We start from the raw sequence: 17,322 nt of genomic DNA on the forward strand, positions 1-17,322 counted from the left end.
GTTGAGTTGTGTGTTAATGTTAGACTATCCTTTTGTGAGTAGCACTTTAACAGCATTCACTGCTTCTATATGTGAAATGTACCATCTTGGTCATGTTAGGCCTCAGCATATATTTACTTGTTCTTGTGCTTTTCCTGTGCCACAAAAATTTTTCCTTGATTGTGCTATGTTTGAGTGAAAGAAATTCTTTGAAGTAGATATGTGAGAAAAATTGCATGCCTTTAGAAGCCCAGTATTAGAACTTGCTACATTTCAGGTGCTGGGGACTTGATGAAAAACATAACAAATTCAGTTTTATGGCCCAGGTAAATTTTATTTCTGATTTCATTTACAATTACTCCTGGCTGGGTTTTTCTCTATACATTTGCTTATTTTTGACTTTCCCAAGTTAAGACAGTTTAAAGACTGTGCTAACTATAATGGAAAGTAAATGGAAACCAATAACTAAACTTCTTTGTTATTCCCATGGCATTCACTTGCATTATTTGGCCTAGGGCTGGAGTTTGGGACTCATTCATGTGAATTTGAGGTGCTGTCATCTTATTGTATATGTACAGGATGCTGGGCTGGGAAGCTTTTGTTACAAACCTGTATGTAGTACATATTTCAACTGCCCTCTAGATTACTTTCCCTGGGTTTCTTTTCCTTGGGGTGGGGTAGACTGTACAATGAGTAAGAAGTATTAATTTTTTTTTTAAAGACAAATTGACTTTGAAGACACAAGTTAATTGCAAGAAATAAAAACTGTGAACAAAGAATCACCGGAGTTATTTTTGTACCTCCCTTCTCTATGAAGGCAAAAAATAAGGACTAGTATTAATGGAGTCTGAATTATAATTGCTATTCCTGTTACACAACTTAAACAGGTGCTCATCTGATAACTCCAAATAACGTAACTGCACATGGTTAATGTACCTGATAATCTTAACTGTGTCAGGTAGGACATGAAAGTCATTTGTCATTACCTGCTCTCAATTTTTGTGAGGGAATTCCTTTGGCTATACTATTACTCAAATTGAAAAACATTTGGAAGTTCCCCTTTAGTCCCCAGTAACGTTATTTAGAGTAACTTCTTTGTAAAATACTTGTGACTGATATTTATATTAAGAACCTATTCCAGGGGCAGTGCCTGTGGCTCAGTGAGTAGGGCACCGGCCCCATATACCGAGGGTGGTGGGTTCAAACCCAGCACCAGCCAAACTGCAACAAAAAATAGCCGGGCTTGTGGTGGGCGTCTGTAGTCCCAGCTAGTCGGAAGGCTGAAGCAAGAGTATTGCCTAAGCCCGGACTTGGAAGTTGCTGTGAGTTGTGCCACCACGGCACTTTACCAAGGGCAACAAAGTGAGACTCTGTCTCAAAAAAAAACCTATTCCAGTCCATATGACCAAAGGATGGTCATTGTGGCACTAATTTCTGATTGAAATAGGTACAAAAACTAAAACAACTTTTCTAGTCCCCAAGACAATGACTGTTTTTAGAATTATGAAGAGATTTTAAAAGGCCTCAAGGATTGTTGAGGCAATATTCCTAATCAAAGTCAGAATCCCAACCTACCTACCAAAAACAGCATATTATGGTGAAAAGCAAGGGTTTTAATTACATTTTAATCCCAGATCTGAGCATTTGCTAGATCCTGGGCAAGTTAATTTCTTCATGTGGAACCTGTTCATTCTTCAAAGTTGTTACAAATACCTGTATCTTGAGGGATTGTAAAGATTTAAGCTGATATATTTGAATTATCCACCTCAAATCCCCTAATCTAGGAAAATGTAGCACCAATAGGAAAAAGGTATGTACTTCTCTAATGCATATAACCTTCTAATTTCTTTATTTTTCATCTTGAATTTTGACTTTAGATCTTACTGAAAAAGACTTTCTAAATATTGGTACATTTTTACAAAATTCAATGGCAAGCAATACTTCTAAGAAGTCAATTTTGGCTGGGTGTGTTGACTTACACCTGTAATCCCAGTACTTTGGGAGGCTGAGGCAGGACTGCTTGAGGCTGGAAGGCAACACAGCAAGACCCTGACTCTACCAAAATCTAGTCAGGCATGATGGCACGCGCCTGTAGTCCCAGCTACTCAAGAGGTTAATATGGGAGAATCACTTGAGCCAGGAGTTCCAGGCTGCAGTGATATGATGCACTAGTGCACCTCAGTCTGGTTGACAGAGCAAGACCCTATCTCCAAAAAAAAAAATCCAATTTTGATGTCCTAGAGACTATTTAAAACAAAGGCTTTATAAAATTAATGTGGCAACACTTCTGATCATATCTGGTCTTCCTAAAATAAGGGCTAACCTAAGAGTGAGCATGTTACATGCTGATAATTGAGTGCCCTAGTTAGTATTTAGTGCTGACCTTGCCAGAAAAAGAGAATCGGCTATCTTCTTGGCTCACATACCAGATCTAAAAGGAAATTTGTTTTCTTGTAGGCAGTGGAGTAGGCAGTGTAGTTCAAAATATTGATACATGTATTGGCAGACAACTTCACTTCCTGATTCTGTTTTACCATTCTATGGAGTCATAAATTATTCAGGGAAATACTGCCAACTAACTTGTTATAATTTTGGAATTTTTCCCATATCCTTAAGCTCTTAGCGCTTTGCCACAGGGAATGCTTAAAGTCTTCATTAGTAGGGCAACAACTGGGATATTTTAGATGTTCACAACAGGTCACAAAATAGCATTATAAAAATACAACAAATCCATAAATTGTCTCTAATATTAGAAAAAGAATATAAACTTAAGACATCACTTGTTTCTAAATTATATAGCTTCATCACACTCTGAAAGCTAGGTCAACTAAACCTAACAGTGCTTTTGGAGGGAAAAACTCCATGCAAAAGAACCAAAGGGATACTTACTCCTTCCTGCTACTTCTGAGCAATGAACACTTGGACAATTACCATCTATTAAAGACTAGCCTAGCTGTAGATCTCAGGCTTCAATTCTAGTTTTCCCAGGATATGGAATCAAGGGTTTCCTCCAAGCCTGAATTCTTTGTTCTCTGGTCAGAAATTCACTGCATCTTGCTAAATTAGTAACAGGGTTTGAAAGGAGGAAAAAACAAAAGCACATCAGTTTTACCAAGAAAAGGAAATCCTGAACCAGCAAAATAATTACCATGAGTTTGGGCCCCAAGTTGAGAAAGTTAGCTCTTCAAACTAAAAGCCAACCTTCTCTCCTAATGAGCATAGCCACCACAGCTCCTTCTGCTGTGCTCTTACAAGAGACAAACTGGGGAAACAAATTATAACTTCAATTCCAGTACCTTTAGTCTACACTGGTTTTGTATAAATGAACTGGTATATGTGATCAAAGTAAATTGCCAGTTTTTATTGCCTGGAAAATTTCTGAAAATAAGTTTCCAAAACTTGGTATTTTGGGGTAGTATAGCTGTCAACTACCACAAACACAGTGTTATCCTCAGAACTGCTTTACCCCACTCAAGGCCACACAAGAACCACCTTTACATACACAAATTATAGGCAAGAAAGGCATTTGAAAAACCTCACAGAAATCTAACATCTTACATTTTCTTTTACTTACTTTTTTGGTTAGACCAAACAAAATCTTAGAATGGCCATCTATAATATTGGTTTGTGAACCTCTGAAGATACTTAAGAACATAACTATGCACATATATGCCTTTTAAAAGTCGATAAAGGGATTCAATTATTTGGGTTTTCTCTTTGTTTAAACTACAGTATTACCTGCTATTTTGCCTGCTATGCTCTTCCTCTCCACTGCAGTAAAAATTCAGTTTAACTTGCAACTCAAAAATCCTAGATATAAAGAATGTTTACATTTACTGTTGAACTTGTAAATTACCACTTAAACTAATTGATTGCTTCATAGTACAATACAAATACTTAATTCAGAAGATTTATTGAATCCTGTCAAATTTCAACAAATACAAAATTTTGTTGCTTTTCATATTTCACTTAATACCCAAGTTAAGGCAAAAAGCCAAATCAAAGCTTTAAGTATATTTTTTGGCTGAATTTATAAATGGTATTTTTTAACCTTATAAAAGGTGTAATTAAAAAATTACAATCTATAGACACACTCAAGTCAGAAAACTACAATTTTCCTTTATGTGACCTGATGGTTTCTGTTGCTATTTTCAAGGCAAACACACTCAGCATTAAAAATATATCAAACCGGAAATAGGAATACACGCATATCTTCCATTGGGAAAAACATTTTTAAAAATGTGTTGCTATAATAAACTGATGCATTTCATTTTGGTTTGATGCCTAGTCTTCATAATTAGGCTAATAAAACTGCCACTAAAGGTAATTTTTCTTTTTCAAAAGTAAACATGTAAAACTGCTTTTACATTTAACTCCAAACATGGTTCTCAGCCAGGAATGCACATCACAAACAGAATCATTTGTGGTGGTTGTCAGACACACATACCTTAGCCTGGATTAGGTCTAGGGTAAGGGTCAGACCCGAGAATACCTCTTTAATTTAAACACACATTAGGGGTGATTTTTATTGTGGTGTAAAAATTAATTTAAGCCTTTAGCAGGATTTAATGTATTTTGCTAACTTTGGTAACTTGATTAACATTTCAGTAATAGTTATAATTTGGGCCTCAAATCATAAGTAGTGGGTGTTATTACTATCCACTGTAGTGTGAATTGCTATTCAAGTTAGGAAAACACATCAGGTAATCACCACTACCACTCTGCACAGTAACAGCAGACACTTCTCTAATGCTTACCAAATGCTAGATGCTCTACTAAGCTCTTTACATATATTAACTCAATCTTTTAAACTGGAAAAACAGGTATTTTCATTCTACAGCTGATGAAAATGCAGTAGTTAATAACAGGCAATAAATGGGGAGCCAGGATTCCAAAAGCACTGTGGTCCTAGAGTCCTTGCTCTTCCAATGTTCTATAACCTGTCTACATGTTAAGTCAAGCAGCATTTATTACCTGGGATTACTATTAAATTTTGATTAGTTTTTGTAGCATCAGGACTGTTTTTTCCGCAAATGGCCAACAACAAAGTCATTATGTCAAGCTTTGAGAAGTTACATCCAATTATTCCCACTTAGGTACCATAAATTAATATTTAACATTTCAGTCTGTCAGTTTCAGAGCTTCAAGTCTTTTCTTGAAAGAGAAAATTCTATACTAAATTTTTTTTTTTTTTTTTTAGGGGGGAGACAAGAGTCTCACTTTGTCACCCTTGGTAGAGTGCCATGGCGTCATAGCTCACAGCAACCTCAAACTCCTGGGCTCAAGCAAATCTCTTGCTTCAGCTTCCCACGTAGCTGGGACTACAGGGGCCTGCCACAATGCCTGGCTACTTTTAGAGATGAGGTCTTGCTTGGCTCAGGCTGGTCTGGAACCTGTGGGCTCAGGCAATCCACCTGCCTCCGTCTCCCAGAGTGCTTGGATTACAGGCCACCCAGCCTGGCCCTAAATTTTGTAACAAAGCTTCATGAAGCCAAGCTTTGGTTTAAGAAGATAGCTTAACTATATTTATTTGTAAAACACTGCTGGTGGTATGCTTCTCAGTAAGCCATCTTCCCAAATCAGTGTAACATTTACGGGACAGGTACTCTAATTTCCCCACGTGTTCTAACTTAGTTTAGTTTCGAGACACCAACATCATCCTGACACCAGGATTTCCAAAGAGCCACCTCAGGTCTTTGGCCCAAAGGTTTCTTTCTGATTTCCCTATCATCTACACTATATTTTCAAAACAAAAGTTTAATGACAGGATCACTTTTACACCCTTTATCTCCCTACAGCAAAGTCCTCTGAGAAAACTAACATTTAAGAAAGGTAGATCACAGGGACAGTCTGTTAGCAACAGTCTTGCCTACACAAACACGGAATGAACTCCCAAAAAACAGACCAAGGTAATCTGAACAAAAACATTTTCTGACGTCACACAATTAAACCAAATTTCTTTCCAGTGCTTTTTTAATTCAAAGGATTCTCTTGCAAACCTTTGTGGCTACTCTTGATTATTAGTATGCTCTTAAGATATTTGTTAACAATAGCACTAAAACAAATTATTAGTACATTTTATTTAGTAGTTTTCAGGTTTTTAGTAGTCCCTTTTTTTCTGCCTTTCTGTTCTACCCTGAAGAAAGAAAAACAGTGACTTTCGGGGTTGAAAGGTTGAAGGTAGAAGGGAGAGATGGTGAATTCTACCTCTCCATCACTATCCTCCTAAGTTCCAATTCATCAAAAAATAAAAAATCCATGGAATTAACACTAATTTTCCCCTTCTGTCAAAAATTTACAAACACAGCACAAGTCCTTAAAATAAGATTGGCTTGTACCTTAGGACCCAATTTATCTAATGGAAGGAATACTTGAGAATTTATTGAAATCTTTACCTCATACCCAATATTCCCTTCCATAGCAATGCTGTGGGGGAGTACTTCGAAGTTTATCACTATACCAATGCTAATAGCTAAAGATACCTTTTGTCAACACACCCTGGAGATTTTAAAAACACTTTATTTAATAAAAGTTAAACATACAAAATGAAATTAACATACATCCTAAAATTATCTTCCATTAACAGGAAGACCCTTTTCTATGCATGTATTTGGCTTAAACTCAACTGACAATAACTGTGATGTTCACTTACATCAACAAATGCTGACTTGATCTAGTTAATGAAAATTATAAACTCAGCTACATGAACATAATATACAGGGAACTATGGTCAGATTAATGCACAAGAAATACAGGAAATTAAATGAAACATTCAGTACTCTTGTTCATTAATTTAGCCTTTTTTTTTTTTTTTTTTTACAAAAATAGTATCTACACTGTATACAGGGCTATACATCAGCTTTTTGTTTTCCCATATAAACATCACATATTCCAAACATGGTACCACAACTAAGTGAAAAAAAAAAAAAAATCAACACTGGAAAAAAGCAAATGTACAGAAAACAAAAATTCCTTAGAAAAAGTAGCTCATCCTCAACATGGTTTCTTACATAAAACAAAAATTCCAATGAAAATAAAAGAGCTGGATCAACTTCAGAGATGGCATAATAGGCCTAAGAAACAAAGTATTGAAGGAAAAACTTCAAACTCTGCCATTTACAAATTAACCTATATTTAGGCTTTAACTGGACAAAAGCTAGGTTTTAAAAGTTGAAAATTAAAAAGATCTCTTTAGCAGCCTGGTATTTTGCCTTGATGTTCCAATGAATTGCTAGAGTTATGGATCAAGGTGAAAGCATCTGAAAATTCCAAGTTATGACTTACAAAAAGTATATGCCACAGATTAACTGGGGGCCTGATAATAGGAAGATCAATAATTCATCTAAGTGCTGTATTAAGCAGCATCTAGAAAAGTTGCTTTATTCAACAAACTTTGAGGGAACTGTGGTAGTAGTAATGAAAAAGTTAAATGAATCGCAGTTATCAATTTCTTCAAGTTTCATTCTATTGAAGTCAAATAATGACAATGGTATCTTCCTTACTCATCTAACAAATAATTTACCTTTAGAAAAATATAAGGATAAAAAGGTAAATGTAAAGCCCTGCAGAGATGAAATCCAACAGTTTTTCCGATTATTGAGGCATCAAATGCCTAACATTGTATTTAGAAGTATCTTGATATTGTGTCATAGGTTTGTCAGCAATTCCACAAGTTCCTACTCCAACTTTGCCTGTTACACTCTCAGGCGAAGCAAAAATACTCCTCTTTACCTGGAGAAAGAAAATAGAAACCATTCCTGATTAGTTTTCAAGTAAGTCAAAGTTTCAAATTTTAAGTCATGTTAAAATATACCCTTGTTTCAGTATTTTATAAAGGGAAGTGTGTTGCCTTTCTTTATGGCAACACAAAGACATACTGGGTACTGAAATGGTCTCATGCTGGAAACCATTTACTCTTAACTTGTAAGTTGTGAAAAATACCACTACATGCTATTAACATTCATAATACTTGCTTTCAGGTATCTTAAAAATTTTAATTTGGGGTTTGGCGCCCATAGCACAGTGGTTATGGCACCGGCCACATGCACCAAGGCTGGTGGGTTCAAACCCGGCCTGGGTCAGCTAAACGACTACTGCAACAAAAAATAGCTGGGCACTGTGATGGGCACAGCTGAGGCAAGAGAACTAAGTCTGAGGTTGCTGTGAGCTATGATGCCATAGCACTCTACCTAGGGCAACAGCTTAAGACTCTGTCTCAAAAAAATTTAGTTTTGCAGATTCCAATCCTAATTTTAGCTATGAGACTATCCATTTTAGCAAGACTAAACCTGTGGCTCTATTGAAGTTTGCTGTGGAGACGATTAATTATGAAGTCCATTGGCCCTTGTTAGTCACAAAATAAACTTCATTATGAAAGCAAGTGCTACTTTCCATAAGTCATGTCCACCAGAAAAGGAGCTATCTGGACAGCAATGAAAACTAAGATATGAATGAAAATCAAGTTATCCTCATTCTCAACTTCCTGTATGAATGCTATGGTTATTTTCTACCTCCCCCATGCACTCAGAAAGTAAAGTGTATATCAAGGGAACCTGAATGCTTTTTAAAATAACATCCCCTAGTGATGCTCAGCACAAAAGCATGTTATAACAGGTATAGTTCAGCAGACTGCCTGTAAGTGGTATGTTACGTAGTAAATAATTCCTAAACTTTAGTTTGTAGAAGGAACAGAGCATAAACTTTCTGTAATTCCTGATATAAAGTTATTCATAGTATTTTTTATTGCAGAGACAGTGGAATAGAGATTACTTTTCAGTAAGTCAAATTGAAGACTGACAAGGATTCTGAATCAAGATATGGTTAATCACGTACTTCTAAAATTTTAATGTACCTCTCTTTTCACTTTAGAATTATTTTAATGACAGTTATACTTTTCAAATTTATAAAATGTAATTAAAGGGTTTACTAACCTGGCCTTTTTTGTTTTTAGAATAGGCTCTGTTGTTGAACTGTTGCCATTTCACCTTCTGATCCTCTCTTTCCTGCTCAAGTTCTTTTATTCTCTGTGCTTTTTTCAAAGCTTTCTTCTTTTTATATTCACGCTGCTGGGCAATCATTTCTTTTCTGCATAAAAGAAAAAACCAGATAAAAACCAGAGCTAAATGTTGACTTAACAAGGGACTTTTTGGTAGATACTAGCAGTGGAAAAAAAAACAAAATCTAATAAATGTACACACTTCTTTTCATGAGTAAAAAACATTAACTCATTAAAATCAAAGCCAATCGTTTTTTTTTTTTAATATATAGCATCCTTGGATGCTTTCAAACATAACTATAATCTATTACGTATATAAATCAAATATTTCAACTGTGACTTTTTGACTTTTATATAGCTTTTGCCAGTTGTATGAAGAATAAATTGAGTTCCATTAACGGCTACTAAACCTTTATCAGTTTCCAAATAGACAGTTAGCAAGTACAGCATTTGGAAAAAACGTATGACGAGATTCAATACAGATAAAACTACTTCACCTGTTAGAAAAATGCAGCAGCATAGCAATCATTTATGATCATAGCTAACAATTCTTATAAAAACAAAAAATCTGTTTCTAAAAAATTCTAAATAAAACTCAATAATTTCTGCTCAGTTAACACCACAACTTCTAACCAGCTGAAGGATGAAGAAATCTTTAAGAAAAATGAGACTTCCAGTACCATATCACCACCATGAAGCTAAGCATGGCTTTTTACACAGAAGTCAAAGACTAAAAATACTTAGTCTTCTTCACTACGGTGTGAGCCCTAGCACCTGACTTATAAAAATATATTGGGAAGGGCGGTGCCCATAGCTCCGTGGGTAGGGTGTCAGCCACATACATTGGGGCCGAAGCCTGGGCCAGTTAAACAACAATCACAACTGCAACAAAAAAATAGCCGGGCACTGTGGCAGGCACCTGTAGTCCCAGCTACTTGGGAGGCTGAGGCAAGAGAATCACTGAAGCCCAAGAGTTTGAGGTTGCTGTGAGCTGTGACGGCACAGCATTCTACCAAAGGCGACATAGTTAAGACTGACTAAAAATACACACACACACAATTAAAAAAATGTTTTTAGTACAGAGTACCCTCTTAATATTTATTGAATGCCCAAATGGGAACCAAATGCCTTCACTTTACCTAGACAAACACATAGAAAGTTGACCCTATTATCACTAATCTTCAAAACAATGGTAACCAGTATAATTTTCACAACTCAATCTAGACTACTTAGATTCTCTTTGCAGATTACCTCAAATACCCAAATGGGGAAGATTACACCTACAATACTAATAAAGTCAAAGTTACTTACTTTGACATGGGCTTGTTGCCACTGTCCTCCTTTGCCTTCCTTCCTTCTTCTACAGGCTTGAGGTTCAACAGTGGAGTCACTTCAGCATTGCCATAACCAGCAAAGGTGATTGCAGCGGTGCCATTTTCTTCATCTATCTCCTCAATCTCCGCTTCATAACACCTGTAAAGATATCATGGCTGTAAGCAGGTGAGTAAAGGTTTGGTACTCAGCCTACAAGACTTATACTGCAGTGATATAATCATTACATACGTCTAAAGTGAAACTTCTATAATCAAATAGCCCTTTTGGCAAAGATAATACAAAATAGTAGTTTAAGTTAGCCTGTTGAAGTTAGCCACCTGCAATCAAAAAAGGAAGTCCTAATCAAAATATTGTTGGCAAAGTCTCTTACATATACCTCCTCAATGTGCATTAATCTCTTTGAAAAGATACACGTATTTCCTAAAAGAATAATTTCAATGTGTGCAAGTCACAGAAGTCTGAGATAATAAGCCATTCACTCAACTTTCAAGTAGAAAAGAATTTAGATTTTTAAGGTAATCATTTTCCTCTGCTTTTTTCTTTCCTCTAGGATTCAAACCATTCTTCTCCCTCAAACTTAATCTAAAGCTAAAACTAAATTGTATCTAAGAATCAAACTGGCTCCATAAATCATATTGCCTATATAGAAAGATTAAAACAGAGTGGTTCAAACTGAATAAAAACTTCTTACCATTGTATTTTATTATTTCATGTTATAGTTAGAGTTTTTTCTACACTTACTGTCCATCTTCACTCCAGATTGCCATACACTTGTCTCCTACTTTCCATGAGTGTGTGGGCTGAGTAGATGCAAAATTGTCTGAACTTGCAAGAGTTTCAGAAGGTTGAGTTGACAGAAGGTCTTTGGTTAGTTCTATGACTTCCTAAAAAAGAAAAACAAAATCCACAACATTTTTTGTAATTCTTTTATAAACTACTTTGTTATTAATGACAACTCTTACAATGTATAGCACTTAAGTACTCTACGTTATTTATTTGCTGTTCATAATATTATCAAGAGAATAGTGATTATTCCCATATAGAAACTGAGACAGAAACTTTTATACTAGTAAATGGTAGAACTGTGATTTAAGTACATATAAGTTGCCACAAATACTAATGGTAATCGAGTAGACTTGACCTTAAGTACCATGCATTATTCCTAAATGACTATGTTTTAGCTAATTAGATCTCTCTAAAAATAAGAAATAAAATCAAATATGAAGGCTAATTAGACATGATATCACTTTTATTCTTAATGTCATGTATATTTTATGCAACTGAAAATTTCCTGGCAGTAGTATTAACTGCCTAGCCACCCCCTCATCCTCGGAATAGCCTTATTAGTAACACAAATATTCCTACGTATACCTATTTCTATTAAAATACTTTAGGCCATGTATAAAAGAAACCAGTAGTCATCCAATTCATTTATTGTAAAATTTACTCCATTTGGGTTAGATTAAAAAATATTCCATACCTTAATGTTAAGCACATTAGGCTTCATTTAAAAGGAAAAAATAAAACAAAAGTAACACACAGGCGAGCAATGCCTCTTTGTCAGATATTTTTTCTAATTCAGGCTTGTATTTATTGGCTTCATTCAAAGATGTTTGGTAAACACTTGAGAAATAGTACAAATTGATAATTATTTCTGCTATTTTTTTATTCCAATGAAGACCCATGTTATATCTCATATGATTTATTTGAAGACCTTGCATACCCATTCTCCCACTATTGCATTTCAAATGGCATATTGTGTGTCCAGGGAGAAAAATTAGCAAAACTAAACTTGTACTGAGATTCTTCTAATTCCCACTTAAGTTTTCTTTCTTTCTTTTTTTTTTTTTTTTTGTAGATACAGAGTCTCACTTTACCGCCTTCAGTAGGGTGCCATGATGTCACAGGACTCACAGCAACCCCTAGCTCTTGGGCTTCCGCGATTCTCCTGCCTCAGCCTCCCCAGCAGCTGGGATTACAGGCGCCTGCCACAACACCCAGCTATTTTTTTGGTTGCAGTTCAGCCGGGGCTGGGTTTGAACCCGCCACCCTCGGTATATGGGGCCGGCGCCCTACTCACTGAGCCACAGGCGCCACTCCCCACTTAAGTTTTCTAATAGTAGTTCTGATTCAGTAGCCAGTAAATATTACCTTTTCTCCTAAAGATTCTAAATCTTCCTATTTCTGAAAACATTGAGTCTTTAATAAAAGGAATATTAAACTCTTGGAGAAAGGTCAGTTCTGGAAATAAAACCACTTTTATTTAGGGTCAGGAACATAATCCAGTAACCCTGGCTCAAAAGCCCACATGACCCCTATCATTAAAGTCTTCCACATCTTCCTAAGGATCATTTAACTATTAAAGCACAAACACAAATTCTGCATTTATAGGTCTAAGGTCTCAAATTCAGAACTCTTTGTTTTAGAACAGAACATTTTCCCACTGTATTTTCATAAGGAGATACATTTTCATCAAAGAAACGGGTCCTGAAAAGCTGCACATTTTATAAAGAATTTTCAGAGCCCTATGTTGAAATGACCCTTAAAAAAATCTAGAGCATTTACTTCTGGTGTCCTTCAACTTTGCTATAGTTTTACACACACCTCCAAACTATGAAAAACCTACTAATTTTATTTTTCTTCACATGTACATATGGACCCAAGTATTAGAAAAACTATTTTATGTATGAGGGGGTTTCTCAAAGGTACATACCATTAATTACTTTTCCTCCCTCAAGTCTGAGTTCTGAAACTGCTCCTTCATCGACAGATGGGCAGCAGTTACAGTAATCGGCAATTCCAGGAAGCATCAGGTGTTGTGATCTACATATCAGCAGGTCAAAGGGGGTGCACTCAAGCACTCTGCTTACTGAAGGAAGGCGTTTCGGGGATGCAGAGAGCCACTGTAATATATGAGACAAGTGACTTGACCCCTGCCTCCTTTAAAACCAGTTTATTCAGCAACACAGCCTCATAAATTTACTATTTTTGTGATTATCAGAACTACCTTGGGAGCTAGTTAGCTAGCTAGCCTGGATTTTACTATACCGCTTTTTAAGTGAAAAAAGAAAGGCAGTTAGGACTCCAGTAGATTAATTTTCTGCCTGCCGAGTAACTTTAGTCTATATGAAAAATAATACATAAAAGAAATAAACACAGAAACCTACTGGCAAAATGAAGTCACTGAAAAAATGCAGAGCATTTTGTCATAAATCAAATGACAAATTAATAATCAGTACAAGGATATAATTTCAAAACATGATATAATTCCACAAGAAATTAGAAACCATAGGAATGTCCAAGAATATAAGAATGAGGAAGCCACAAATTCAGTCTAAACAGACTTCTCACCAAACATGACAGACAGAATTAAATACCAATGATATGAGATACTCCCCAGAAAGAAGAGGGAGGAAAATACCCATAGCAAAATAGAAGCTGTTAACTGTAACCTCAATGGAGAAAACAGTTACTAGGTGGAAGCCTGCAGACATATACTTTTTAGAGTTTACTTAACCTTAAAAGATGCTTTCTACCTTTGAGTAGTTTTCAATTCAAAACGGACCTTACTAGTAACCAAAATGCAACTTTTTTTGTCATGCTAGAGTAAAAGGGAAAGAAACTGTGAGCAAGACTGGTCAGGAAAAACACTTTTATTACTGAGGTATTAGAATTTAACCTCCTAAATTGCTGCCATCCAATATGGTTGTCACATGTGGTTATTTATTTAATCAAATCAAATTTAAAACTCAGCTCCTCAGTAACCTGACCTGTTATTTCAAGTGCTGAGTAGCCACACATGACTAGTGGCAATGGTACTGAACAGCAGATGTAGAACAGTTCTATTGTCACAGAAAGTCCTATTAGATAGTGCTGTTCTGAATGGTTACAGAAAAGAAAATATACACATAAATGATTCCTAGTTCATTATTAACTGAGCCCTAGGTAACCCTTTTAGGTGCTTACTGTAACGTATACCACAATGGTTTCTCAGGACAGTATAAATCATGTCATAGTAAAGCAGTTCTACCCAGATTCTAATGACAATTTATTCTAGAAATATTAAAAAGAACTGATATTACTTCACACTCCACTGCCAACTCCCCCTCTACCAGTTCCACATATATCTCCTAGGAAGCAATATACAAAACACTGGTACAAGAAAAGAAAACAAGTGTTTTCTTTTCCTGAAAGAAAAAAATGACTGCTTTTAAGTTGGTAAAAGTAGACTGGACATTTCTCAGTGGGGCAAACAGAAACTTACTACTTTACAAAGTATACGAAAGGTCATTTTGCCTCTATTGTGTCATCTTCAATGTATATTCACAACAGGTAAGCAATCAAATGAATGAGCAGGAAGCAAACCACTGGGTTATTTTTACTGAAGAGCCTGTGAATATGAGAAATTACTCCTACACACCTTTTTATTGACTGGCAACCTAAAATCCACAGACCTACCTTTTAAATATTGAAGGGAGGGGTTTCCTATTCATATTAAAATTATCCCAGATACTTTCTATATATTTTAAATAACATACTATCATCCTAAATCTAGAATCTGAAAATATTCAACTCATCTTAGTTGTGCCCAGATATGCAGTTTCAGAATCCCAAATCTGGATCTCATTTCAGGTAGTTCTACTTGTTTGCATTCTAATATCCCTAAAATATTAATAGTTTTAATGGACAACAGGATGATAAACGGAGGGAAAGGATTATTTAGATAGAATACAGATTTCAGTTTTATACTGAATCAGTGAAGAGATCAAAATACCCTTAAATCTTTTTAAGGATCAGATTCAGAACTTAAAAGTTCTTAAGATGAAAAGTCATTTATTTACAAATTATATTTGGCATTTTTTGTAATTAACCTGATTTACTATCATGGGTTTGTCTCAAAATACAAATGCAGGTTTAAAAAAAAGATTTTGTAACTAACCTCTCCCATGACAGAAAAATTAAGATCTCCTTTTCACAAATTCAACAATTGTCAACAATTATACTGTAAATAACCTAGCCTAAGTCCAAGCACCTATGCAGAGAACATGTACCTTGTTTTGGTATTTATGATGGGTTTTCTTTTTTAACTAGGCCTTTCTCATTTGTTAAAATGATGTTTTCAATACAAGGTATAAGCCTCTAGTTTTGGTGGGGAAAAAAAGCCACATCTTCAAAGACTCTCGAGCCATTAAAAAGAATCTTAATATAGCTATATATTTATTTAATCTTAGTTGTCTCCTGAACTGAATTTCCCTGGCCAGGTCTTAAAAAATAAAAGCACTTTTTGTTGTAAAGTAGTATATGTAATCTCTTGAGAATTTGATGGAGACTTAAAAAATCAACTCTCATTTTAAAAATCACAGAAGCACACCAGATCTATATAACTAAGAATACCTATTTACTCATTTTGATATATACTGAGGAAGCAAGCCTCCTTCTACAAGCCACAGAGTTTATGTGCATATACATGTAACAATACAGGTGAGGGGTACCTCTTTGGATACCTATGGATTCTAAGCAATAAATCATCTGAAAAACAGAGAAACTACAATTGTCCACCTATACTTACTTGTAAATCTTTCTTTAATTTTAGCAAATCTTCGTTTTCTCCATTTCCAGATAACGCAGCTTCAACTTGCTGGAGTTGAGCTTTATAGCTTGCCAGCTGCTTTGCTAAATCTTCTGACATCTAAGGAAAATAAAAAGGGTAAGACCATGAAAATGGAAGCAAAAATCCAGCATACAAAATAATTTCCGTCTGCTTGAATTAACCAGTTTTTGCTTCTAATTCCTAACACTGCAGTTTATAGATCTCCATTACCTTTACTCTTAGTTCAGACTTGAACTAAAGCACAAAAGTTTAAGAGGATAGATTCTAAGGATCATAAACATGAGATCAATTTCACATAAAAAGAAAAGCAGAAAATAGAGACTAGAGGGAAAGGGAAACGTATAATAATCTTGAATCTCCTATTACAGGAAGGGCACCGTGTTTGGCTCAATAATCAAGGCTGTTATACCTTCTTTTAAAAAAGCACTAGTCTGTTGGAATTGTTGAGTTTTTTTGGCGGGGTAGGGGGGATTATTTTTAAGTACTTGCTTCTTAAGTCAAATAAAAATGGTTTTAAATTAATACATAAATAACTCTACTAGAACTACTCAATAATGTATTTTGAAGTTCTTATCCAAAACAAATCTTTCAACCAGTAGCCTAAATAGCTGTCGATGCATTTTCTTCAGTAAAAGAAACAGCGTAAATACACTCCGATTTAAGGAAGGAACATGCCTTTTGCCAAATCCAGCTCATTTTCCTGAAAATGAGATACGAATTAACTTTTTTGACGATTTCTAAGCAAATAATGCGGGATTTCCGTCTTAAAATTCTCGTTCAACGAAAGCTTGGGATGTCCTCGCAGTCCCCCAACACCTCAAAACCCGCCACAACCTGCTTATGTCAGACCTCGAAATTCAAACATCAGTTTCCAGGGAAACCACCGGAGCCCCACACCCTCAAGCAGGCTCGCTCTTCCCTGAACCGCCGCGGGCGTCCCAACCCCACCCAACGGGTTCCCCTGGTTGGCCGTGTTCGCGGCACAGCACGGGGGCCCCAACGCTGTCCCAGGCCCCTCAAGGCTCAACTCCGGGTCGGAGAAGAGACGGTAGCTCCTAAATCTATCGCCGACGCCCGGACTTCTCCGTTCGGCCTCAGGCCTCGGCTTCAACTCGGGAGAGACCGAGGGCTGACGAGGCCTCACTCTCCACTACAGGATTTGTTACCTTGTGTAGGGTTGGGGGGCAGGGCAGCGGGAAGGGGTCAGGGCAAATGAGCCCGGGGTGGTAGTGGTGGCGGCAGCGACAGCAGCAGTAAGAAAATCTTCGCGACAAGACGACTCTGAAAAGGAAGAACTCGGCCGGCGATGAGGGGGAGGGGAGGAAAGCCGGGCGCTAGAAGAAGGAAAAGACAGAGGTGGATGAAGTCTCGCGAGAGATACAAATACTCGCGAGATGTCACT

The 17,322-nt window shown here is 36.3% G+C and overlaps 1 protein-coding gene across 2 annotated transcripts; it reads right to left on the reverse strand.

Annotated features, from left to right (window-relative positions):
• Nucleotides 1-6,478: 6,478 nt before the first annotated feature.
• On the reverse strand, nucleotides 6,479-17,276 carry SMNDC1 (survival motor neuron domain containing 1). Of its 2 annotated transcripts, none has more exons than XM_053583612.1 (6): nucleotides 17,087-17,276; nucleotides 15,879-15,998; nucleotides 11,051-11,193; nucleotides 10,286-10,447; nucleotides 8,910-9,063; nucleotides 6,479-7,710 (listed from the first exon to the last, which is right to left on the reverse strand). In XM_053583612.1, the coding sequence occupies exons 2-6, from the start codon at nucleotides 15,996-15,998 to the stop codon at nucleotides 7,573-7,575; spliced, it is 717 nt and encodes a 238-aa protein (XP_053439587.1). In that variant the 5' UTR covers nucleotides 17,087-17,276; the 3' UTR covers nucleotides 6,479-7,572. The 2 variants fall into 2 exon arrangements, with proteins under 2 accessions (XP_053439587.1, XP_053439588.1); XM_053583613.1 differs by lacking the exon at nucleotides 17,087-17,276 and adding an exon at nucleotides 13,023-13,212 and having other exon boundaries at nucleotides 15,879-16,000.
• Nucleotides 17,277-17,322: the final 46 nt, after the last annotated feature.

The sequence above is a fragment of the Nycticebus coucang genome, chromosome 3 (assembly GCF_027406575.1).
Source record: "Nycticebus coucang isolate mNycCou1 chromosome 3, mNycCou1.pri, whole genome shotgun sequence".
NCBI lineage: Eukaryota > Metazoa > Chordata > Mammalia > Primates > Lorisidae > Nycticebus > Nycticebus coucang.

What these genes read in the sequence shown, in the direction of transcription:
- SMNDC1 (XM_053583612.1), bottom strand. Translation starts at nt 15,998, where the DNA reads ATGTCAGAAGATTTAGCAAAGCAGCTGGCAAGCTATAAAGCTCAACTC. An exon ending in AATTAAAGAAAGATTTACAA is followed by an intron (nt 11,194 to 15,878) that starts GTAAGTATAGGT and finishes TTTCTTTTTTAG; the next exon opens with GAAGTCATAGAACTAACCAA. An exon ending in CTAAAAACAAAAAAGGCCAG is followed by an intron (nt 7,711 to 8,909) that starts GTTAGTAAACCC and finishes TTCTTTCTCCAG; the next exon opens with GTAAAGAGGAGTATTTTTGC.